Source organism: Nomascus leucogenys, chromosome 12 (assembly GCF_006542625.1).
Source record: "Nomascus leucogenys isolate Asia chromosome 12, Asia_NLE_v1, whole genome shotgun sequence".
Classification (NCBI taxonomy): domain Eukaryota; kingdom Metazoa; phylum Chordata; class Mammalia; order Primates; family Hylobatidae; genus Nomascus; species Nomascus leucogenys.
Genome location: NC_044392.1, coordinates 81,764,631 through 81,791,526, shown reverse-complemented (window position 1 = coordinate 81,791,526; position 26,896 = coordinate 81,764,631). Strand labels below are relative to the sequence as shown.

Here is a 26,896-nt window from a genome sequence, read left to right as displayed (position 1 = left end):
TAGTATAAGTATAGATCACCTGTGACTTTAATAAGTGTTCAGTCATAGCTATGATTATTTTACATAGCTGAACTTTCTTTCAGTAGGCACCAAATGTTTTTGAACACATAAGGTTCAGAAAATATAATTTCCATGAACATCTCTTGAAGAAATGATTAGAGAAGGAATTTCAGCCAACAAAGAGATGAATAGAGAAATGGAACATGAAAGCCAGTTGAAATGGACTGGAATGAAAACAGCTCAGGTAATTGAATTAATAGAAACTGATTTTTAAATTTTTTTTTGAGACAGAGTCTCACTCTGTTGCCCAGACTGGAGTGCAATGGCACGATCATGGCTCCCCACAGCCTCGACCTCCCAGGCTCAAGTGATCCTCTTGCCTCAGTCTCGAGTAGCTGGGACTACAAGAATGTGCCACTATGCCTGGTTAATTTTTTAATTTTTTGTAGAGATGGGGTTTCACTTTGTTGCCCAGGCTGGTTTCAAATTCCTGGACTCATGCAAGCTTCCCACCTCAGCCTCCCAAACTGCTAGATCTACAGGCATGAGCCACTGTACCTGCCAATAAAAACTGTTTATATAATACCTGATAGTAGGTGCTTCTTATGTGTCACGCATTGTTCCTAGCACTATACATTTATTACCATGACAACAACCCTGGGAGGTGGAAACTAATATCCATTAAAAGATAAGAAAACAGAAACAGAAATATCTGTTAAGTAATTTGTTCACAACTACAAAATAATAAAGCCAGGATTCCAACCCAGTCAGTTTGGCTCCAGAGCCCACCTCTTAATGACTATTGTATATTGCTCAGAATGGCACAGGCTCCTCAGGCCTGCCTCCTGTACCCTCCTACCAACACTCTTTACAGTTTGCTTTAAGGATAAGGGCAGTCCTGATAGAGATCAAGAGCCCTGCCCATGTGCAGAGTTAAGTGTCAACACCAAGGCGCTGTTGCCCTTCAGCTAGTAGTAGTGGAGAAGTTCCTGGACAAGCCCTTGGCTATGACCTGGTTTCTCTTTCAGATCTGTCTGTAGCTAAGAATATTAAGTTTCATCTTCAGGAGAGGAGCAAAGCAATCTAGTTCTTAAACTCAAGTTTGGGAGGCCACTTGGGAGAGGCCCAATGCCTTTCTTCCATCTGGTCAACCTCTGGGGATATTTTAGAAAATGCAGAACCATCTGTTATGCATATCTGCTTGGTAGCAGATGGCCAGCAATTTCATTGGCCTGTTTCTTCCTTGATGCAAAGGTGATGGGAAGTCTGAGGCCTCATTAGGAGGAGCTTGAGTGAAAGTTCCTGTAGGTATGGTTTAGGGTTTCCAAGGAAGTTATATCATATAGACCACATTCTCTGACCACAAATAAATAAAAAATAAGTGGAAGAAATAAAGTCAAGCTGAAGTCCCATAGCTCAAACATGGCCCACTGCAAAAGAAAAGAGAAAAAAAAAAATGACCAAAAAGCTGTACCATTTTTTTAAAAAGTAAAAAGTAAAACAAAAAAACAAACATATGTTTGGAAACTAAAAAGTACATTCCTAAATAATTTGTGGGTTAAAGTAGAAATTACCGTGGAAATGCAGAAATATTTAGAAGTGAACAACAATACAAGTATACATATCAAAACTTGTGAGAGGCAGCCAAAGCAGTTCTCAGAGTGAAAATTATAGCAATTTCCAAATTTAAATGCAATGATGAAAAAACCAAGATACTGAATATAAATAATCACTCAACTAAAGAGACTTAAAAAACCAACCAACCAACCAACCAACCAAACAAACAAACAAACAAACAAACAAAAAAACCCAACAGACCAGCTCAGTGGCTCAAAACTGTAATCCCAGCACTTTGGGAGATCAAGGCAGGAGGACTGCTTGAGGCCAGAAGTTTAAGACCAGCCTAGGCAACATAGTGAGACCTCATCTCTAAACAATTTTTTTTTTTAAAGTAGCCAAGCATGGTGGTGTGTGCCTGCAGTCCCAGCTACTCAAGAGGGTGAGGAAGGAGGATCCCTTGAACCCATGAGGTTGAGGCTGCCATGATCATGCCACTGTACTCCAGCCTGGGCAACAAAGTGAGACTGTCTCTAAGAAAATAAAAAAGAAAACCCAACAATAATGAAAATAAACTCTCAAAAGAAGTAGGAGAAAAGAAATAATAAATGAAGAAATAAATGGAAAAAAAATCAGGCCAGGTGTGGTGGCTCACATCTACAATCCCCAGCACTTTGGGAGGCTGAGGAGGGTGAATCACTTGAGTCCAGGAGTTCCAGACCAGACTGGGCAACATGGCAAAACCTTGTCTCTACAAAAAATACAAAAATTAGCCAGGTGTGGATGCACACCTGTGTCCTAGCTACTCGGGAGGCTGAGGTGGGAGGATGGCTTGAGCCCTGGAGGTCAAGGCTGCAGTGAAATGTGATTGTGCCACTGCACTCCAGCCTGAGTGACAGAGTGAGACCCTGTCTCAAAATAAATAAATAAATAAAAATAAAAAGGTAGTTCTTTGAAAACTTTACCAAAAAAGATACACCTTTAGCAAGACTGATTATGAGAAAAAGAGGAGAAACAAACATTATTAGGAAAGAAAAGAGTAGTGATGGCAAAAAATAGAAACAATTTATGGTAATACATTTGAAATAAACAATTTTTCTAGAAAAATACACATAATAGTCATGCAGGAACAAACAAAAAAGCTGAATTAGATTAATACATATAAAAAATTGAATCAATAGCCAAAAATGTTTCCTTCCAAAGAAAGCAGGCCAATAACTCTATAAGAGATTAGTTTATTTATTATTTATTATTATTATTATTATTTTTTGAGACAGAGTTTCACTCTTGTTGCCCAGGCTGGAGTGCAATGGCGCGATCTTGGCTCACTGCAACCTCCACCTCCTAGGATCAAGCGATTCTCCTGCCTCGGCCTCCCAAGTAGCTGGGATTACAGGTGTCCACCACCATGCCCAGCTAATTTTGTATTTTTAGTAGAGATGGGGTTTCTCCATGTTGGTCAGGCCGGGCTTGAACTTTTGACCTCAGGTGATCCACCCACCTTGGCCTCCCAAAGTGCTGGGATTACAGGTGTGAACCACTGCGCCTGGTCTTGAGAAATTAGTTTTAAGGAAGGAAAAAAAGAAAAGGAAAAGAAGAGAAAAGACAAGACAAGAAAAGATGCGACGCAGGCCAGGGTACAGTCTTAGAAGGACTGCAGCATGCCATCTAGGTGCAGTACTGGAAGATTTGCCATCCAGATGCAGTTTGTGAGAGTGGAAAATTGGTAAGAACGTTAATGCCCTTCAACAGGAGAATGGTTGAATAAAGTGGTATATTCATAGTATGAAATACTATGCAGTCATTAAAATGAAATAATTAGGCCCAGATATAACAACATAATGTGAAATAGAAACAATTTCAGAATAACGCGAGCAGTTTAGTACCATTTATTAAAGTTTAGATATATGCAAACATAAACATAATATTTATGTACCCCTGCCACATGCAGTGAAAGTAGAAAAACATCATGGCAAAAACTCATACCAAATTCAAGATGATGGTTCCTCTAAAGAGCGAGGAAGGAGAATATCAGGCAGGATAAGAGAGCTTCAACTATACCTGTAATGTTTTACTTCTTTTTAAAAATGAAGCAAATATGGCAAGGTTAAGATTTGTTAAGAAGGTGGTAGATACCAGTGTTTGTCATATATATATATATTTTTTTTTTCTGAGATGGAGTTTCGCTTTTGTCACCCAGGCTGGAGTGCAGTGGCGTGGTCTTGGCTCACTGCAACCTCTGCCTCCCCGGTTCAAGTGATTCTCCTGCCTCAGTCTCCCGAGTAGCTGGGATTATAGGAACCTGCCACCACACCCAGCTAATTTTTGTATTTTTAGTAGAGATGGGGTTTCACCATGTTAGCTAGGCTGGTCTGGAACTCCTGACCTCAGGCGATCTGCCTGCCTTGGCCTCCCAAAGTGCTGGGATTACAGGAGTGAGCCACCGTGCCCAGCTGTCATATTGTTTTTTATATGCCAATACTGTTCTATGAGATTTGCATGTATATATCTTAAATTCTCAGAATCTCCCTATGGAATAGGTATCACCATTATCTCCATTTTGTTGATAAAGAAACCAAGGCAAGAGAGGTTAAGAAGAGGGTAAGAAATTTACAGAGAGCAGGTTAATGGCAGAGTTGGAGCCTGAGCCCAGATAGTCTGCCTCCAGAGCCTGTTCTTTTAACCACTAAAGTAACAGAACCAGGATTATTTATGTTGGAGAGGAGCATACAGAGCAGGTTTAGCACCGACTGTGTCAGATACCCCTCCCGAGTCCACCCACTAAAGGCGTCTCTGGTCATTCCCTCCACACAAGCAACTCACAACAGGGCTAGGACTTTCATCCTTGTTTCCTGAGGACTTTGTACAATGCCTGATGCATAATCAAATACAGATAAAAAAGCACTTGCCAAATGGATGAATGAATGAAGTGTATGCTGGGTTTTTATCCAGAAGTAGGGCACTCTATCATGAACAATTCATGGGATCGGACTTAAAGAGTGATATCTTTCCACTGTCCTGATCTTGGGCTCCTGAATCTTAAGAAACACTTCATCTTAACTCTGTTCAATGTCAGGATTTAAACATGACTCTTTCCACAACCATCTTTCAATAAATCATCTTGGGAGTTTATACTTCTTTCCTGAGACTATTTTCTTCCTCCCTTCTTTCTGTATATTCTCAAATCTAACATTATTTGTGCCCATGTTATCTTCCCTTGTGGAAAGCTGGATGATTTGAAGGCAGATACTTGGTTACATTCATCTTCAAACCTCCCCTCCTCTCTAGCACACAGCACAGTTTGGTATTTAAGTGTTCAGTAAATGTCTATTAAATAACCAACATAAATAGTGGTTTTGGCTTTAAAATCTCATTGAGGATTAAACTGCATACTTTTCTATAATATTTAATACATTTTTTTTTAAAAAAGCACAAACCAGGTAGCTCATTAGTAAACTTATTGGGAAGCAGTAAAGACTAGTCTGGCATTCAGCTACAAGACAAATTCTAGTTCTGAGCAAAAACCTCAAGCCAACGCTTCATCAAAGAGGTAGTTACAATGAGCAGGCTCTTCCACTTGTGGCTTCCATCACAAACCAAAAGCAAATTTCCCACATGCTTGTATAGAAAGGATGGTTGGCCACGTACTGTATTGTTTTGTTTTGTTGTTTTTCAGGCACAGCCACACACACAAACTGTAATTACTGTCAGTAAAACGATATTCTAAATAAAAAGACACAGAAATTATAGAGAATGTTCCACTTTACCATAGGATAATCAGCGAAAACATCAAAGGTTTTTCTTGTCCTAAGATTTTTCTTTACTCCGGTGATTCTCCTAAATGCCTGCACATACCTCATCATACCAGGAGATGGCACTCTTTAGTCTTATTTGACGAAACCCACCCGAGTTGAATGAATAATTTCATGAACTATGGAAACTGTACCACAAGGGGGCAATAACGATGAACAGATGTATACTACTAGGTTTTAAGTAATTTTCTAAGATTTGTGTTCTAAAAATGTATTTCAGACAAACTCATCAATTTTTCCTAAGGAAAAAAATAGCAGAGTTGGGTTCTTAACAATGCCTGAAAATCTTCCACGTCTCTCGTCAACACCCTCTCCCGTCCCCGTATCAACGATATTAAATCTTCACCATTTTCTAGACTTGCACTTCATGTTCGCATTCTCATCTTCTCTCTCTCTCAGCCATTAAAAGTGCTCAAATCTCTCTCTCCCCTCCCTGCAACACACACATCCTCTCCACTCTTTCCTTCCTTCGGTTATAATAGAGTTTGCAATTTATTTTAAAATTCCTCAGCACACACAGTTTAATATATGTGTGTTATAGTTATAGTCCAGATGTCTCTCATATCCAAATCAGGAATGCACAGGTGCTTGGCTAGAGCTGTAATCAGGAAGCCAATGCTCGAGGCAGCTACTCCAAGCTCTTCTATATTCCTTATCTCCTTACTTTGATCAAGATTGGTCAATTTCTGAGATTTTTGTTAATTAGGAAATCTGGCTTTTATTGGTGAAATCTGTGGTTTTCTCTTCAGACAGGGTCTCACTCTGTCGCCCAGGCTGGAAGTGCAGTGGCATGATCACAGCTCACTGCAGCCTTGACCTCCTGGGCTCAAGCAATCCTCCCACCTCCGCTTCCTAAGGAGCTAGGATTACAGGTGCATGCCACCAACCTGGCTAATTTTTTATTTTTAGTAGAGACGGTGTGTCAATTTGTTGCCAAGGCTGGTCTCAAGCTACTGGCCTCAAGCAATCTGCCTGCCTCGGTCTCCCAAAGTGCTGAGATTATAGGCATGAGCCACTGCACCCGGCCTGTGGTTTGTTAAATAGCATGATAAATGGATGGATCAATATTACAAATGAATGATAATTGGTAAAATTAAAGGTATCTAAGATATGTGGATTGGCTAAAATATGAGATATTCCATACCTTTTAATGAAGAGGGTTTAAGAACTAGTTGAGGCTATAATCTTTACCCTTAGGGAGGTACCTGGAGCTAACAGTTTTACAGTTAGAGGTTCTCAAACTTTAGAGAGCTTCAGATTGCACGGAGAGCTGATTAAAACAACGTTTGCTGGACGTGTCTCAGAGTTTCTGGACTCAGTAGGTCTTGGATTAGGCTGAAAATATGCATTAATTTTAAGTGCCCATGCTGGCCTAAGAGACCACGTATTGAGAATTATTGGTTCAGAATTTCTAGTGGCCTGATGCTAATTTTAAGGAAACACAAGCCTGCCTTTGAAGTATCATTGCTTTTGCCTTGACTAAATCTTTCATGCAAGTTGATAGAGCACTTAAAAAGGCAGACTTGGGGGCCGGACACAGTGGCTCACACCTATAATCCCAGCACTTTGGGAGGCTGAGGCAGGTGGATCACCTGAGGTCAGGAGTTCGAGACCAGCCTGGCCAACACGGTGAAACCCCATTTCTACTAAAAATACAAAAAAAAAAAAAAAATAGCCAGGTGTGGTGGTGTGCACCTTAGTCCCAGCTACTGGGGTGGCTGAGACAGGAGAATCGCTTGAACCCAGGAGGAGGAGGTTGTAGTGGGCCGAGATTGTACCACTGCACTTCAGCCTGGGTGACAGAGCGAGACTGCATCTCAAAAAAAAAAGAAAAAAAAAAGGCAGAGTTAGAACTTTAATAAGTTTACATGCAGATTATATGAAATGTTTCATGATTGCTTGAAAATAAATTTATTTATTGCAAATAAAATGTTTTATGACTGAATAAATGTCTACATGTCTAGCAGAAATTGCTTTCATTACAACCTAGTAATAAGGTTGTATGGGGGTACTTAATCCTCACTTACATCAAACATCGGTGGATTCTGTTCCTTCCCTCACTCCTTCCCAATCTCTATGTCTTTTATTTTTTTCTTGACTTATTACAGTGACTAGGATATTCAGTAATATGTGGAATAGAAATGACAATGTACATATCCTTGCTTTGATCCTAATATCAGTGATTATATATTCAGACTTTCACCATTACATATGATGATGGCTGTGGGTTTCTCATAAATGTCTTTTATCAGGTTGAGAAAGTTCCCTCCTATTCTTAGTTTGCAAAGAATTGATTGAATTTTGTCAAATGCATCTATTTAGATAATCATATATTAATAGTTTTTCTATTCTCTCTCTTTTTCTTTCTTTCTTTCTTTTTTTTTTTTGAGACAGGGTCTCACTCTGTCACCCAGGCTGGAGTGCAATGGTGTGATCTCAGGTCACTGCAACCTCTGCCTCCTGGGTTCCGGCAATTCTTGTGCCTCAGCCTCCCGGGTAGCTGGGATTGCAGGCAAGAACAACCAGGCATGGCTAAGTTTTGTATTTCTAGTAGAGACGGGTTTTCGTCTTGTTGCCCAGGCTGGTCTCTAACTCTTGGCCTCAAGTGATCCACCCACTTACTTTGAAGTATCATTGCTTTTGCCTTGACTAAATCTTTCATGCAAGTCGATAGAGCACTTAAAAAGGCAGACTTGGGGGCTGGACACAGTGGCTCACACCTATAATCCCAGCACTTTGGGAGGCTGAGGCAGGTGGATCACCTGAGGTCAGGAGTTCGAGACCAGCCTGGCCAACATGGTGAAACCCCATTTCTACTAAAAATACAAAAAAAAAAAAAAAATAGCCAGGTGTGGTGATGTGCACCTTAGTCCCAGCTACTGGGCCTCCCAATGTGCTGGGATTACAGGCGTGAGCTGCTGCGCTCAGCCAATACTCATAACAGTTTTAACAATGATCTCCGACTTGCAAATTTTAGTCCTTATATTATTTAACCTCATTCAGCATTTGTCCTGGTTGACCACACTGTTTTCAACTCTTTCCTATGGCTTCTCTCTTCATGTTTTCCTCCTCTTTCTCTAGCAACTCTTTTTAATCTTTTTTGAGACAGGGTCTCACTCTGCCGCCCAGTCTGGAGTGCGGTGGCGTTATCACGCCTCACTGTAGCCTTGACCTCCCTGGGCTCAGGTGATCCTCCCACCTCAGCCTCCCAAGTAGCTGGGACTATAGGCACGCACTACCACACTCGGCTAAGTTTTGTATTTTTTGTAGAGACAAGGTTTCGCCATATTGCTCAGGCTGATCTTGTACTTGAGCTCAAGCGAACCACCTGTCTGGCAACTCTTTATGAGTGTTCTTTATGGAATTCTCTTCCTTTCTCACCATCTGAAGTATTAGTGTTTTCTAGGGTTTTGTTCCATTTTCCTTGTGTTCTCTGTATACCATCATCAGTGACATTCCCACAGCTCTGAGGAATCCTGGCTGTATCCCAGCCTAGGCCTTTTTCGTGAATTAAATATCCAAGTGCTACCTGAACATCTCTCTCGATTTTGATAATCTGAAAGCAATTCACACTCAATCTATCAAAGACTGAACCCATCACACCCTGCCCTCCTCTGTCCCAAGGTTGTCCTCCTTTATGGCCTGCCTCAGTGGAAGGTGCCATCAACCACCTAGGCACTGAGGGAGGAAGCAGTGAGTTGTCCTAAGTTTCTTGTTCTTCCCCATTTTCTCAAACTCAACTGGTCACCAATTGCTGGCAATCAAATTATTTCCTTCATATCCTTCGAGGCTGTTTCATCCCTTCCATTCCCACTGTCAATGCCATAGTTTAAAACCTCGTCACTTTGTGCCTGGATTATTATAACTGCCATAAAACAAATCCCCCTGCTTGTGCTGTCTCCTATCTAATCCACCCTCTCAAGTAGCAAAATTTTTCTAAAACATAAATCGGATCAGTCACTTCCCTGCTTAAAAACTTCTACTGACTCTCTACTGCTCTGAAGGTAAAAGGCAAACTCCTTACCATGATATACAAGGTCTGTTATGAGCTTGACCTTGCTTCCTTCACCTCTGCAAACTGCCGTTCATCTTCTCTGCTTTAGCTATGCTATGCCTGGAATGTAGCATTATTTCTCATGTTTGTAGCTTTGCACATGCCTCCTTCTGTCTGCAATGTTCATTCATCAAATTCAGCTCAGATGTAACCTTTTCCAGAAAGTCTTCTGGGACCGTATTCGTTAGGGTTTCCAAGCAAAATATTGCTTAGGATATACTTACGCTGACAAATTATTGTTGTTTATTGGCAATATTTGGGATATACTAGGTATATATAATAAACTAGGTAGTCCTAGTTTATTTTAAATTCAAATGTAACTGAGCATCCTTATTTGTATTTGCTACATCTAGCAACCCTAATCCCAGTCTCACTTATGTGCTCCTCCTATTTTTCCATATCTTCTACTAGTCTGTATGCATCCTCAAGGCAGGGATACCTCTCATCTCTGTATCCCCAGGCTCAAGCACAGTGCAGTAAGCAGACAATAAATATTTAACTAAAATAAAATGTTTTATTGCTGGCTTGTCTTTTCTAAGTTGGCTTTAACCCTTAGTCTCTTTCTTGCTTCACAGGAATGAGTTAATCCTAACAGTGATACTGCCTGTCCCAGGATTACAGCAAATACCACAAAATATAAGACAGTGTAGCGTAAGACATGAAGTCCACCAGAAGTGCTACTATGATTTAAGATTGGCCGGGCAGTGGTGGCTCATGCCTACAATCCCAGCACTTTGGGAGGCTGAGGCGGGGGAAATCATTTGAAGCTAAGAGTTCAAGACTAGGCTGGGCAACATAGAAAGACCCCTGTCTCTACAAAAAAAAAAAAAAAAAAAAAACCCACAAAAATTAAAATAAAACAGAGATTTCCTTAGAATAGGGTTTATGTGTGTTAAGATTTCAAATAAATCTGTTTAATAAATTTTTTATAAGTTCATAAAGACTTAAGTTGGCATAAAGGGAAAAGGGCTATATTTTTCTTAAAAGGAAAAAAGCTTGTACTTTAAAACAGTGTGTTCCGGCCAGGTGTGGTGGCTCACACCTATAATCTCAGCACTTTGGGAGGCCAAGGTGAGAGGATCACTTGAGGTCAATCAGGAGTTCGAGGCCAGCCTGGTCAACATGGTGAAACCCCGTCTCTACTAAAAATACAAAAAAATTAGCTGGGCGTGGTGGCACATGCCTATAATCCCAGCTACTCGGGAGGCTGAGGCAGGAGAATCTCTTGAACCCAGGAGGTGAAGACTGCAGTGAGCTGAGATGTGCCACTGCACTCCAGCATGGGTAACACAGCGAGACTCCATCTCAAAAAAACCAAAAAACCAAAAAACAAAAACAAAAAAATGCAGTGTGTTCCAAGTAGGACTGGTTCGGTATATTTTAAAAACACAGGATAATGGCAGAAAACCAACTTTTCAAGTTAAATAATAATTGATCCTAAGCAAAGGCAAAGCTAAATGAAATACAGTTAGCTATATATCATTATCTAATTGAAAACATGGTTCCAAATATCTTACATTTAGTATATCTTATGTAAGTTGCTTTAAGCAATAAGCCATTACCCAAGAAATCAAATTTCAAAGAGACTGTAATAACATTTAAAGGCCCTTTTATTTTTTAATACTTCCATTTAAAGGATGTGCTCAGATAATGGCCCCAAAGTTTGCTAGAGTAATTTAGTGAGTAATTCCTCATTATTACCCAGGTAGAAACTTAGAACTTGCTTGCATAGAGGAATATGTCAGAAGAGATCAATATTAAACAATGTGGTCCTGAGAAATGTATAGAAGGGAAATATTCTTCTCTGCCTCTTTTTTTCCCTCTATGAAAGAACCCAACAAACAAAATGCGCTGTGTCAAGAGAATCTTACCCACAAAGTCAAACTGTAAAATTTCTTTGTGGGTAGACACCAAATAGGATTTGCTGAAATAATGAACAAATTAGTGATTTCTATAATCAGAGAAAATGTAAAAAAAAAGATATAACAAGGCCAGGCACAGTGGCACAAGCCTATAATCCTAGCACTCTGGAAGGCCAAGGTGGGCAGATTACCTGAGATCAGGAGTTTGAGACCAGCCTGGCCAACATGGCGAAATCCTGTCTCTACTAAAAATACAAAAAAATTAGCTGGGCATGGTGGTGTGTGCCTGTAATCCCAGCTACTCAGGAGGCTGAGGCAAGAGAATTGCTTGAACCCAGGAGGCGGAGGTTGCAATGAGCTGAGATTGTGCCACTGCACTCCAGCCTGGGCGACAGAGTGAGACTCCGTCTCAAAAAAAAAAGATATACTATGCAGCCAAGAACATTGACTCATGCCTGTAATCCCAGCTACTCAGGATATCTAGGCGGGAGGATCGCTTAAAGGCAGGAGTTGGACATCAGCCTGGGCAACACAATGAAAACCCATCTCTAATAAAAATTTTAAAAATTAGCTGGGCATGGTGGCTCGTGCCTGTAGTCTCAGATACTCAAGAGGCTGAGGTGGGAGGATCCTTGGAGCCCAGGAATTCAAGGCTGCAGTGAGCTATGATCGTGCCACTACACTGCAGCCTGGGTGGCAGAGAGGGATCCTGTCTCCAAACAAAACAAAAAAAGTAACCCCTCCTCCACCATATTATATAATTAGCTTGATGGAAAAAGAAAAAAGCACAACTAAAAAAAAAATGGATTTTTCCAAGCACATCTAATTAGGGTTAGTTGTTGCTCTCATTTTTAGACAGTTCTCGTTTCCTGCAACTTTCATAAATTAACATTGGCTTTTCTGGGTGTACCATTCACCCTCCATTTCCCTTCTTGGAGTTTTAAAAGCCTATTATCCATCTCACTAGAGTCAAGCCCTAAATGATGGATGAGGACAGTGGAAAGTTTCATATTTTTACTAAAACTGAAAAGAGTTAAACTTGAATTCAAATTGTAAACTAATGTACAGTGTGCAAAATTAATCTCAGCTCTGGTTCCTACCTTATAGCATTATCCTAAATCTTTCAACAAACATTATCCATTGGTTAGAGAAAACATCTCAAGAAAATAATACTAATATTCTATAGTGATTTCCAATGCTGAAATGATATACTTGATTAAAAGACAAAAGAGAAAAATATATTAATTTATAGGCAATTAAAAGCCCCAACCAAGGCTGTGGTTCAGTGTCTACTAACACATGTTTCTGGGAATTCTCTGGTCTAGTGTTGATCAGCATCTTATTCTTTGGGATAAAAGTGCTAAGGTAAGCCTGGTTTATAATTAGAAGGAAAAAGAAACTCGTATCTTTCCAAATCCTTTCTATTCCATAAGCACTGTAGAAGTTCTTTTTTTTTTTTGAGATGGAGTTTCTCTCTTGTTGCCCAGGCTGGAGTGGAATGGCACAATCTCAGCTCACCGCAACCTCTGCCTCCTGGGTTCAAGTGATTCTCCTGCCTCAGCCTCCCGAGTAGCTGGGATTATAGGCATGTGCCACCAAGCCCGGCTAATTCTTGTATTTTTAGTAGAGATGGGTGTTCACCATGTTGGCCAGGATGGTCTTGAACTCCTGACCTCAGGTGATCCACCCACCTTGGCCTCCCAAAGTGCTGGGATTACAGGTGTGAGCCACTGCACCCGGCCTTGAAGGCCCTGTAGAAGTTCCACCTCCTCTATGAAGCCTTTCCTCACTATTCTATCTAAAATAATCTCTCTATTCATAGATGCCTTCTTTCTTTACATTTTTGTGGTACAACTATTTACCACGCAAATTAAATCATTTTAACCTGATGTGATGGTCTTTTGATGTGCCAACTTGGTTGGCTAGGCCATAGTCCCCAGTTATCAAAACAAACAATCTACGTGTTGCTGTGAGGGTATTTTGCAGATGTAATTAAAATTCATAATCAGTTGACTTTAAGAGAGAGTATCCTAGATAGTCTGGGTGGGCCTGATTCTACCAGTTGAAGGGCCTTAAGAGCACCACTGAGGATTCCCAGATGAAAAAATGTTGCCTGTAGACAGCAGCTTCAGCCAATGCCCGAGAATACCAGCCTGCCCTTCCTGATAGCCTTCCATATGGATTTTAGATTTGTCCAGCCAGCTCCCACAACTGTATAAACCAACTCCTTACAATAAATCTCTTTATATCACTTTTGCTTCTCTGGTTGAATCCTGACTGATACACCTGATTAAATAGTGTGTGTGTGTGTGTGTGTGTGTGTGTGTGTGTGTGTGTGTGTGTGTGTGTGTCTTATCTTCCCAGTCAGACTCAAGGGCAGGAACTTGAGAATATAATAATACTAACTTACCGTACATTTACCATGTGTCAGATACAGTGTTGTCTTTCAATACATGAACTCATTTTATCCTTACGACCAACTGATATGAAAGTATTATTAATCTCCATTTTACAAAGCCTAAATAATTTGTCCAGCTTATACAGCTCAGAAATGGCAAAGCTGGAACTCAAACCTAAAGTTCTTTTACTCCAATGCTTATGCTCTTAACTACTACAACGGATGGGACCCTTCACACACAAATGGAGAGAGAGAGAAAAAGACAGAGGCATGCAGAGAAGAAAGCTATGGAACACAAGATAGACCACGACTGTTAAACAAATATAAACTGTTTTTTTTGTTGTTGTTGTTGTTGAGACAGGGTCTTGCTCTGTCGCCCAGGCTGGAGTGCAGTGGCACAATCTCAGCTCACTGCAACCTCCGCCTCCCAGGTTCAAGCGATTCTCCTGCCTTGGCTTCCTGACTAGCTGGGATTATAGGCGTGCACTGCCACGCCTGGCTAATTTTTGTATTTTTAGTAGAGATGGAGTTTCACCACGTTGGCCAGGCTGATCTCAAACTCCAGACCTCAAGTGATCTGCCCATCTCAGCCTCCCAAAGGACTGGGATTACAGGTGTGAGCCACCATGCCTGGCCGTAAACTGCTTATTACACTTGGTTGATAATCTGTCCTCCCTAACTCTTAAACAATGATTTTCCCATTGGAGGCAATGCTCTCAATGGGACAGCTACAGCAATCTTCCAGGAAATTTTTGAATTACAATGCTATGTTACAGCAATGACAAGTAATGGGGTACTTGTCTCAGATCAAATGAAATAAGTCAAGGACTTGAGAACCTTCTCTATGTTCAACGGATACATCAGAGCATCATTCAGTGTTAGATTACCAGGTTAATTAGTTCAATTCTACTTTATCTTCATTAAATCTGTGATGCAGGTAGGACAGAGATACTTTTCTTGAACCCGTATAATGCAGTTAAAGCAAGTCAATGAAAAAAAAATTACCTACTCAAAGCCACACACTATAGCACAAGAAAAAGTGAGGCTGGGGCTTTCACTTCAGCCTAGCATTTTTTCCAACAGGCTGACATGATATGGTTTAGCTACTAGTAATCAAGAAGTTCTTCATAGTGGGTGGGTTGTACCACTAATATCTAACATTTAAAAATGTATATGGTGTTACTAAAGTAATAAGACAGATTTTCATAAGCCACATATGAAAGCAATCAGGTTCCTCAAGCTCCCCTCTTTGGGCATTTGCATTCACTGTCCTTTCTCTTTGAATGCTTTTTGCCTAGATTCTCACACAATTGCTTCCTCTCATCAGCTTCCAATTCAAAATGCCATCTTTTCAGGGAGGCTTTTCCCAATCACTCCAGTTAAGACAGCATGCCCTAGCCATTCTCTACTAAATATTGCTATTACATATGCTTTCACTGCACTTGTCAGTACCTTATTTATTTACTTGTTTTTGTTTTTATTATACACATTCCACAATAAGAATGTAAGCTCCTTGGCTGGGTGCGGTGGCTCACACATGTAATCCCAGCACTTTTGAGGGCCGAGGCAGGTGGATCACCTGACGTCAGGAGTTTGAGACCAGCTTGGCCAACATGGTGAAACCTTGTCTCTACTAAAAATAAAAAAATTAGCCGGGCATGGTGGCAGGTGCCTGTAATCCCAGCTACTCGGGAGGCTGAGGCAGGAGAATCGCTTGAATCTGGGAGGTGGAGGTGGCAGTGAGCTGAGATTGTGCCACTGCACTCCAGCCTCGGTGACAGAGTGAGACTCCATCTCAGAAAAAAAAAAGCTCCTAAGGCATTCTGTCTATCTTGCTTACCACAATATCCCTAGAACCTAGAAAAATAACTTAGATGTAGATGTTCAATAAATATTTAACTGACTGATAGATACCTCTTCTAAAATGGATTATACTTTTTATATAATTGCTATATGACAGTAGTTACCCTGAAAATAAATATTAAATTATTATTATTATTATTATTTTGATACAGGGTCTCATTCGGTTGCCCAGGCTGGAGTGTAGTGGTGCTATTATGGCTCACTGCAGCCTCAACCCCTTTTGCTCAAGTGATCCTCTCACCTCAGCCTCCAAGTAGCTGGGACTACAGGTGCATGCCACCATGCCCAGCTAACTTTTTATTTTTTGTAGAGATGGATTCTCACTATGTTGCCTAACTGGTCTTAAACTCCTGGCTCAAGCAATCTTCCCACCTTGGCCTCCTAAAGTGCTAGGATTACAGATGTGAGCCACCATACCTGGTGCTGACTAAATTATTAAGAATAGGAAAAATAAGCTAAAGGGAAGATTTTGCCAACTTTTGAAGAGAATAAAAGAACCCACATTTTAAAACTTAACACTTCAACAAATAATATTTGTGGAACCTCTTTTGGATCTTCTGTGTCTCTTTATAATCTTCTTTAGTTGACAAAGATGAAATTGACTGAAGATTTTGAACGGAATCTGTTCAAAGGTTATACACAGGATATTGTAATCCTTTGATGAGCATGTGTTTACTAAGCATGACTTTAAGATTATGCAGTTTTCTATTTATATACCTAAAATTCAAAATTAGCAATTTTTTTATACGCTTTGGTTCTCTTCAATCCACTTAAAAAAAGAACAGTCTATGCACTAATACAGAGGGACAGAGGCAATCGGTTTAGACTCCACATTTCAAAACAGTAATGACCAGGACCAGAAGTATGTGTGGATATTGCCATAATTCATGAAATGCCCAGGTAATTACTTAGGCAGCTATTGTAAAACTGAACCACGGGAGAAACCAATTTAAAATATATTACATTTCAAGTTAGGAAGGGCTGATTAGACTTTAAAAAAAGGTATAATCTGCAATAAAAAACTTTGAATTATACACACACACACACACACACACATCTGTTGCTTTCCTCTAAACATCCAAGAATTTCCATATTTGCAAAAGTAGCTTCATAATTGTTTTACTTTCAACATCTTTATATATTTGACGTCTCTCTTATAGATGGATTTTGATTTTTTTTTTTTTTGGAAACAGAGTCTTGCTCTGTTGCCCAGGCTGGAGTGCACTGGTGCAATCTCAGCTCACTGCAGCCTCTGCCTCCCAGGTTCCAGCGATTCTCCTGCCTCAGCCTCCTGGGTAGCTGGGATTACAGGCACACACCACCATGCCTGGCTAATTTTTACAGTTTTAGTAGAGACGGGGTTTCACCATGTTGGCCAGACTGGTCTCGCACTCCTGACCTCAGGTGATCCACCTGCCTCAGCCTCCCAAAGTGCTGGGATTACATGCGTGAGCCACCGCCCTGGATTTTGATTTTTAAATACAGCCTCACAATCTTTGTCTTTCAACTGAATCATTTGGTCCACTGATAATATACTGTAATTACCATCATATGTGGGTTTAAATATACTACATCTGATGCCATGGTAAGCCACCCAAATCTCCTTCTCTAGGACTGGAGCACTTATTCCTTCAGCACTGGGAGTATAGGTAGTAAACAGCTCTCAGCAGAGTCCTTTAGGACTGCCCTCAGCTAGAGTACAGCCTTGCCCAAGGTCATATCTCCTTGCAGGGATTGGGGTAAAGGTGGGAATCTGCTTCCACTGACTGGTCCGTGAGGGGGATAAAGGTCTGGACCTTTGCAAGGTCATCTCAGCTCCAGAATTCCCTGTAGGGTTGACCTTTAAGGCCTTTGTTACTACTGCAGTGCAGTTCAACTTTTCCCTCTGACTTACTCTGCTTCCTCACTCTCTACTGATGTTAATCCCAAGAGCCAAACTTAATCAACTTGCTGCAGGCAATCTTAGTCTCTAAGTCTGCTTCCCAGGGAATTCAATCTGTGACATCTTTCATCTTATGTATTTATTTTTACTTATCCTGCCTGTTCTGTTTCTTTTTCTTTACTTTCTTGCCTTCCTTTGGACTATTATTTTATTTTATTTTATTTTTTTCTGAGATTGAGTTTCACTCTTGTTGACCAGGTGGGAGTACAGTGGCACAATCTTGGCTCACTGCAACCTCCGCCTCCCGGGTTCAAGCGATTCTCCTGCCTCAGCCTCCTGAGTAAATGGGATTATAGGCATGCGCCACCATGCCCGGCTAATTTTGTATTTTTAGTAGAGATGGGATTTCTCCATGTTGGTCAGGCTGGTCTCGAACTACCGACCTCAGGTGATCTGCCCACCTCAGCTTCCCAAAGTGCTGGGATTACAGGTGTGAGCCACCGCGCCCAGCCTCTTTTATTCTTTTATTATTCCATTTTTTCTATGTTAGTTTGGAAATGATACACTCTTTTTCTATTCTATAGGTTATCCTAGAAATAATAATATGCATCCTTGAATTATCAAAGTCTAAAGTTAACTGGTTGATTCTTTTATCCTACTCTGCAATATTGTAAGGACTTAAACACTTTAACTTCCTTTATCCTTCTCCCATTTTATGTGTAATTGTTATTCTAGGTATTGCAGCATATAAATGGAATCATACAATATTTGTCTTTTTGTGTTTGGCTTCTTTCACTTAGGATAATGTTTCCAATATTCATCCATGTTGTAGCATGTATCAGAATTTTACTCTTTTTAAAGGCTAATATTCCATTGTATCTATATATAATATTTTGTTTATCCATTCATCTGTGGATGGACAGTTGGCTTGTTTCCACCTTTTGGCTACTGTGAATAATGCTACTGTGAACATTGGTGTGCCAGAATCCATTAGAATCCCTGATTTCAATTTTTTTGGTACATATACCCAGAAGTGGATTTACTGGATCATATGCTAATTCTATGTTTAACAATTTGAGAACCCTCCATACTATTTTCCTGATTCTTTTTCTTTAAATCATTTTTTTTTTTTTTTTTTGAGACAGAGTCTCCCTCTGTCACCCAGGCTGGAGTGCAGTGATGTGATCTCAGCTCACTGCAACTTCTGCCTCCTGGGTTCATGTGATTCTTGTGCCTCAGCCTTCTGAGTAGCTGGAATTACAGATGTGTGCCTCTACACTCAGCTAATTTTTTGTATTTTTAGTAGAGACAGGCCTCTGTTGGCCAGGCTGGTCTCAAACTCCTGGAGTCAAGTGATCTGCCCACCTTGGCCTCCCAAAGTGCTGGGATTACAGGCATGAGCCACCATGCCCAACCCTGATTCTTTTTTATATATTACAATTCTGTGTTGAAATTATCCATTGTTTTACCTATTTCCTCTACCTTTATTCCTATTTAACTGAACATGAACACTTATTTTTACATTCTTTTTGAATAACTCTAATATCTGGATCATCTGCAGATCTGCTTCTAGTATCTGTGTTTATCTCTTGGTTTTTGGTCATTTTATTTTGCCTTTTGGCATTCTTTGTACTTTTTTACATAATGTCTCCAGAGAGAGTTTCCTTCTGTCTAGCAGACAAAGGTAATTGTGGCTGATCACCTTAACGAAATCAAGGGCTGTTTGAAGTTGAGACTTGGTTGTAGCTCTGGGTAAAGCTCTAGCTACTTATGTCCAAGGGTATATAGCCCTCTAGGATTTTTAACTGAGAGCTTGGTATTCATTGGGGCTTCTCCTTCTGGCAAGTTTATAACTCTAATCTGTATCTTGTGAGACTGCCAAAGAGTCTGTTCTGCTTTTCAAATGCTTTCCAATGAAGTTTTTAACCTCCCATTCTGCAGAGCCCCAGGAATTGGCAAATATCCCAATGGGATAACTGGCTGTATGAATGAGGTTCCCCTGGTTTTCTACAAAGGCTCTGCTGATTTCTTGTCCCCAGTAGGGGCTTTCCGCCAATATAAGGTTTCTGCTTCTCAGACCCCTGTCCATGCCCAGAATCAGCAAATTCCCCCCAGGGTAAAAGGGGCCATAAAAGTCAGCTCACCATTCTGAGACTCTTTTAGTTTACCTTTACTCTTGGGGTTCATTGTTTTAAGGTCTCAGCGCAAAGCATGCTGTGCCAGGGTTCCCATCCTTGGTTGGATGTAGTAGATTTTTATTACCCAACCCCATAAGACTGTATATTTCAATTTTAGACCATACATCGCCAGTGAAAAGCAGCCACAAAAACTATCTTTCAAATCTTATCCTCTCAGCTGGGCGCGGTGGCGTACGCCTGTAATCCCAGCACTTTGGGAGGCCGAGGCAGGTGGATCACCTGAGGTCAGGAGTTTGAGACCAGCTTGGCCAACATGGCAAAACCCCATCTCTACTAAAAACAGAAAAATTAGCCAGGTGTGATGGTGGGTGCCTGTAGTCCCAGCTACTTGGGAGGCTGAGGCAGGAGAATCATTTGAACCCGAGAGGCAGAGGTTGCAGTGAGCCGAGATTGCACCACTGCACTCCAGCCCGGGTGACAGAGCAAAACTCTGTCTCAAAAAAAAAAAAAAAAAAAAAAAAAAATCTTATCTTCTCCCAGATCTTGATCAAGTAATTCCTCCCTATCTTGTTAGCACTTTGAGGCTTTAAAATATACTTTTTAAAAAGTTATTTTATTTTTGAAATGAAGTCTTGCTCTGTTGCCCAGCCTGGAGTGTTGTGGCAGGATCATAGTTCACTGCAATCTCAAATTCCTGGATTTAAGGGATCCTCCCACCTCAGCCTCCCAAGTAGGTGGGACTACATGTGCATGCCATCATGCCTGGCTAAAATATACTTTAACAATATTTTTTCTGCTTGCTTTTTAGTTCTAATCCCACAATTGCAATACAATATTAGTACTACCTTAGCTTAGTACTATTGACTTTAGTACTAGTACTTATGATAGGTTTTAAGAACATAATCCCAAATGCAGAATAACTATAATTTTTTAAAAGCCAGTCTTAGGAAAATGATGTATTTTAGACTCAGAAAACTCTTTCATTATCTTCAGGGTTTGATAAGATAACCATTAAATTATGCTAGAGTTATGTTCTGTTTTCATTTCTTATAAATTAAAGGGAAATTAAATTAAAGTGAAAAGTAATGAAGCACTTCAACTCTCATTTACTCATGACAGAATATGTACCAATATTTGCCTTACATTTGAAGGATACTGTAATAATACAAGATATTTAAAAGCATATCCATTTCATTTTGTCTTAATCTCTTAGATTTCTAACACTATCAGATGACGTTAACAGGTCTTCCTGGGAGGGCTGTGGTGGGGATATGGTTTTTTCTGATCAAGTATATATTTGCTCTCTCGGAGATGCATAACACACATTAGTATTTAAAAGACCCTAAGAAGTCCTTAGTAAAGTCAGTTGTTATCTTTATTTAACCCTCTGTTTCCAAATACGTCTGACCAGGGACATATTTTATCCATGGAATATCTATTAATGTGCTCCAAGGTACCTAGTTTGAGAAACGTGGCCTAGAGAAAGAGAAATAAACATTTCAAATAGTTTTGGTTATTTGTATGTTTTTGAACTTGATTATCTACCTCCTGTTTCCTCCTTCTTCACTAAAGGTTAGAAACTGAGTTTTATGGGGTTTTATTAGCTTTATTAAACTGTTAACTTCTTCTGTCAGTCTTTTCTGATGGAGGGTAGCAGAAGGAGTATGAACTTCACAGAGAGACAGAATTGGGATCAAATTCTGGTTCCATCATCTTGGGCAAATTCTCCTGTCTCTCTGGGTCATAGTTCTTTATCTGTACACTATTATGCTAAGGATTAATGAACATGTAAAGTACCCAATATTGGCCCCAGAGATACCTCCTATCTTAAAATTCCTTAAGGATCTAAAATGGCCAGTTGGAATGAACATAGGATTGCTATCTTTGAACCTTGACTTAGGACTCTTCTTTACGAACTCATTCCCCTCCCTTGCCTAGTTAAAAGACTGTAACACTCCTGCGGAATAACGTGTTTTTGTATCCTGACTGATGAAGCACCTCGTGTTAAACTGGTTTTTATTTTCTTAGAACTTGGGGAAGCTCCAGGTTTCTGTCTTATGTTCCCATAACAGTTGCTATCTTATTTATGTTACCTTACTGTAATTACTCATTTTCTTTCCTGATCCACTGTAAGTTTTATAAGGTCAAATATATTTTGCTCTCTGTTATATGCACACACCACTGGCTTGGGTAAAGAGTAGCCACTCAATAACTATAGAATCTTTAACAAGTTATAATAATTGGAAACCCCCAAATCATTACTATTCAAATATAATTCTGAGATGGAGTGTTTTAATATTCTTTATATTAGAAAGTACTGGTAGAGGCCAGGTACGGTGGCTCATGCCTGTAATCCCAGCTCTTTGGGAAGTCAAGGAGGGCAGATCACTTGAGGCTAGGAGTTCAAGACCAGCCTGGGCAACATGGTGAAACCCCGTCTCTACTGAAAATACAAAAATTAGCCAGGCATGGTAGTGCGAGCCTGTAATTCCAGCTACTTGGGAGGCTGAGGCAGGAGAATCACTTGAACCCGGGAGGCAGAGGTTGCAGTCAGCTGAGGTTGCACCACTGCACTCCAGCCTGGGCAACAAAGTGAGACTTTGTCTCAAAAAAAAAAAAGAAAGTACTGGTAGAAAACAAGGAGTTAAATTTACTTGAAATTCTCAAATTTTTAAAACATAAGTCTATAGAATCAGTGATCACTACTAGAAATCTTAGACTGATACAGTCATTTTTCTGAGATATATCCAATCACTAGGATAGAAACAGAATAATATTCTTTTTAGATAAATGTTGGTATTCAAGAGTAAAAGATGTGTTCTAGAAAGTCTGCCTGTAAATACACTTTTATAGTCTAAACATTAAAAAACTCATCTGATTGAAATAAACTAAAACTTAAATATATTTAAAAAATATATATATATATCTAAAAAACAAAAATCCTTCTTTGTATTGAGGATGCCCCCACACTAACTTATCTATGTGTTAATATTTAAATTTCTGAACATTGGAATTTTCAAAGTGGGGAAAACTTTACTAACGGGTCATGTCAAAAAGCTAAGAAGATTAGCACAATTCTAATGTCAAATTAACTTTTATTATTAAAAACATCATTAGTAAGTATGTAAGCAGTAAATATAGTGTGTTATGAAGAGGCTTTTTAGTAAACAGGAAATTTAAAATACTTACTATTATTTTCTTACAGTCCTTTCCTCTGCATAATTCTGTATAGGTAGAATACTGCACATATATAATCCAGCTTCCAACAAAAACCACTAACCAGGAAAAGAAAAGATATTTCATCCGCACATATGAGAAGCGAGCCTGTGAGTAAAAAAGAACATAACAATCATTCATTCAGCACCAAATCAGCATTCAATGTCCTAGAACACGACTTCTCACCCTTCTTGGAACAACTCAATATATATTCCAGGCTTTTATATGGCAATTCTAGAACAAAGTGCACTTTCACTGAGTCCAAACAGCACTGGTCTTAGAAAAGGAAGCTCCTTGGTCCTGCCAAGGAAAAAGGGAACAAAATATCCTTTAAGATGTATAACCTTTCAAATACCACCATCATCCAAAGCCACTTTTTAGGCACAAGCACGTGTACCACGCTACCCTGGGCACCTTGTGAGATGAGGTAAAGAGAGGTACAATTCCTATGTACTAGAAGCTTACAAAAGACTGTTTCACGTAAGAATCTTAAAGGTCTTTAGGAAAATCATGATAAAAATAATTTTGTTTTAAAGAAATAAGAACAGAGAATCTGGCTATTTGTTTAATGTCTCATACTGACAACCAGAACAAGAAATTAAACTCTACAGTCATTTCTATTTCCCTATTGTATTCACCAGGGCTTTATGTTCCTTTTGTTCAGCCAACCAAATGTTTTACCTAATAGATATTCTGGAAACTGAGGAGATGCTAACAACTGTTAAAGGAGAAATGACTGGAAAAGGGTTAAGATATATTAAAAATAAGTTACTCTTTGCATGTCAACTTGCAAAGTGTAAAACTACACAATAGGATCCTCTTTGCATTGTTTTGTTTCCAGTGCTCTTGTATCTAATTGCAACTCGGGCTGGTTGATGCCTTTTTTCCATCAATTACATATCAAACAGTTTCATCTTCAAAAGCGACACTTGATCAAGACTATTTGACATTTATTTTTTGAGTCTGTAGCACTCATGGTCTGGTTTTATAAACAGCAGAACTGAGGACTACGAAGAGAATTAGGCAGAATAAATTAAAGATATGTAAACAAACAATGAAAAGCTAGTTTTGCTTTTACAATCACGAGCCAGTTTCTCACACTGGGAACAGTAGGATACTGTGAGCATTGTGAGCATGCGAAGAAGCAGAAAGAGATGAGAGAGACATAAGCGCACCTGCAGAAGACAATGAGGGCAAAGGAAAAAGAGACTCAGGAAATACTGAGTTCTATTGGCCCTATTTGTGGTTTAGATATCTTTGTGAGGTTAACAGATGGTGAATCCCTGTACCAAAAGGCTTGAGTACAATGAGTTCTCAGTAAAATTGTAAGTCTTTGAGCTTTATTATGAAAATAAAAAAGTGCCTTAATGCAAGATACTTTTGTATTGCTCTAAGTAAAAAAAAAAATTCAGATTAAACTCCAAATTAAATCACATAAAAGACAATGGGGTATATACCATAGGGTTTGTTTGAAAGATATTTAAGATGACTCGTCTCTAATAAGAGGTTTGGTCATCAGATAGAAATTGACATGTACTAATATCGTGAACCTAAATAAGATTAAATGACATAATGCCTATAAAACATAAGCATATTGCTGGGCACACAGTAAGTATTCAGCAAATGTTAGCTAAATCAATTTGCAAGTCACTGGGCAAGAAGCCAATACTGTCAGTGGCTATCATCTTCTTTTCGGACTTGCCAAAAAGAAAACTGAATCTGAATCTGATCAAGCCTTTTAGCTCCAGCTACCAGTTTACAGGAAATACATGAGACGGAGGAACACAAGTGACACTTAAGTAAGTGACACTATAAGGATATAATCAGCAAACTCCAGGCTGTGAGAAACACTGCAATACAAACAATCCAGTTTATTCAACAAATAAATTACGAGGGAAAAAAAGGCAAGGGGAAACTTAAAGATTAAAAATCATTTAAGATATATATTAGGTTAGATGCAGTGGCTCACATCTGTAATCCCAGCACTTTCGGAGGCTGAGGTAGGAGAATCACTTAAGTACCGGAATTTGAGACCAGTCTGGACAATATAGTGAGACATTGTCTCTATGAAAAAATTTAAAAATTAGCGAAGGCCAGCCAGGAGCTCACGCCTGTAATCCCAGAACTTCAGGAGGCCAAGGCAGGCAAATAACTTGAGGTCAGGAGTTTGAGACCAGCCTGGCCAACATGGTAAAACCCCGCCTATACTAAAAATACGAAAATTAGGCCGGGTGCAGTGGCTCACGCCTGTAATCCCAGCACTTTGGGAGGCCAAGGCGGACGGATCACGAGGTCAGGAGATCGAGACCATCCTGGCTAACACGGTGAAACCCCATCTCTACTAAAAATACAAAAAATTAGCCGGGCGAGGTGGCGGGCGCCTGTAGTTCCAGCAACTCGGGAGGCTGAGGCAGGAGAATAGCGTGAACCCCGGGGGGCGGAGCCTGCAGTGAGCCTAGATTGCGCCACTGCACTCCAGCCTGGGCGACAGCGAGACTCCGTCTCAAAAAGAAAAAAAAAAAAAATTAGCCGACTGTGGTGGCATGCACCTGTAATCCCAGCTACTCAGGAGGCTGAGGCAGGAAAACTGCTTGAACCTGGGGGGCGGAGGTTGCAGTGAGCCAAGATTGTGCCACTGCATTCCAACCTGCGTGACAGAGCAAGACTCTGTCTCAAAAAATAAAAATAAAAATCAGCCAAGCATAGTGGCTCATGCCTATAGTCCCAGCTATTTGGGAGGCTAGGATGAGAGGATTGCTTGAGCCTGGGAGGCAGAGGTTGCAGTGAGCCAAGATCGCACCACTGCACTCCAGCCTGGGTGACACAGAGAGACCCTGTTGCAAAAAAAGAGAGAAATATATCAAATAATTACAACACATGTATCTTTTTTGAGTCCTGATTCAAATGAAAACCTGTAAAAAATGACATTTATAAGACAATTGAAAATTTTAAGAATGACAGCGTACTTGATGATAGTAAAGGATTATTTTAGTTTTTTAAGGTGTGATAATGGTTTTGTGACAATATTTAAATATTTTTCTTTTCTCTATCAAATAGCTACGTTTTTCTACTTCCTCTGGCATATGTTTAAATGGAGAAAAACCCTATGAACTGGACTGCCCAATGCCTACTTGTCTTGATAAAGAATGCCAAACATTTTTGAGAGGAAGTTAGATTGATGATGTTCCCAGCAGGGCACTGGGCATCACCTGTTGTAGACAAAATGATAAAGGGAGTGAGACACATTTTTCTTTCAGCATGCCATGGAGAATTGCTGTGATTTGGGGGTAACACAAAGTAGTAAAATGACCTTCATGCATCCTTTAATATCTGCAGATCCTGCAGCCTCACATTTAAAAATAATGATTGAAGAAAGAGCCATAAATTACATCTGTAGCTATTAACCAATTTAATTTCCCTGTGTGCCACTCACTAAAATGTTTCTACTGGTCTGTTCTGTACCAATTACCTAGATAATGTAGTCTTTGATTAAGAAATGTAGTCTGACCTTTTTATTTATGCTGAACTATTCACAATGACTGCCCAGCAGTTTTTTGTTCAGTAGATTGTGTGCCTAGCTAGTAATGGCATGTTGCTTTATTCCTAATTTTGTTCCTGAAAAGCATGATAAGAATTTTTGTAAATATACTATGGCAGTGATTCTCAAATGGACTTAGTTTTGCCCCACAGGGGACACTTGGCAATGTCTGGAGACATGTTTGGTTTCTCAACTGGAGGTTTCTACTGAAATCTTGTGGGGTAGCAGCCAGAGATGCTGCTAAACATCCTACAATGTGCAATGTAGCCCCCCACAGCAGAGCATCATCAGGCCCAAAATATGTTTGAGAAACTCACAGTTACACAATAAAATGAAAACAAAAATTGTGGGGTTGAAAGAGCTAAATTTGTATGACATTAGCATTTTATCTTAAATTAGCCTTTAATGCATAAAATATTAGTAATTTCAAAAATACGATAACATCTGTCTGGAAATAACAGAAGCAGTTATCACTAGAGTAAATGATTGCCAATATTTTATTGTAAGCCCACGATGACACAAAATGCCAATTCTACTCTAAAAAATAGTAATAGTTCTTCTTTTAAAATATTGTTT

At 39.7% G+C, this 26,896-nt stretch overlaps 1 protein-coding gene across 1 annotated transcript in view; it reads right to left on the bottom strand.

Moving 5' to 3' along the window:
- DIPK1A (divergent protein kinase domain 1A) overlaps positions 1-26,896 on the bottom strand; it is a 125,306-nt gene that overhangs the window by 11,452 nt on the left and 86,958 nt on the right. Inside the window, exon 2 of the mRNA XM_030825040.1 lies at positions 22,756-22,890. Within this exon, the coding sequence (XP_030680900.1) occupies positions 22,756-22,890 (135 nt within the window). The remainder of the gene's footprint in view (positions 1-22,755; positions 22,891-26,896) is intronic.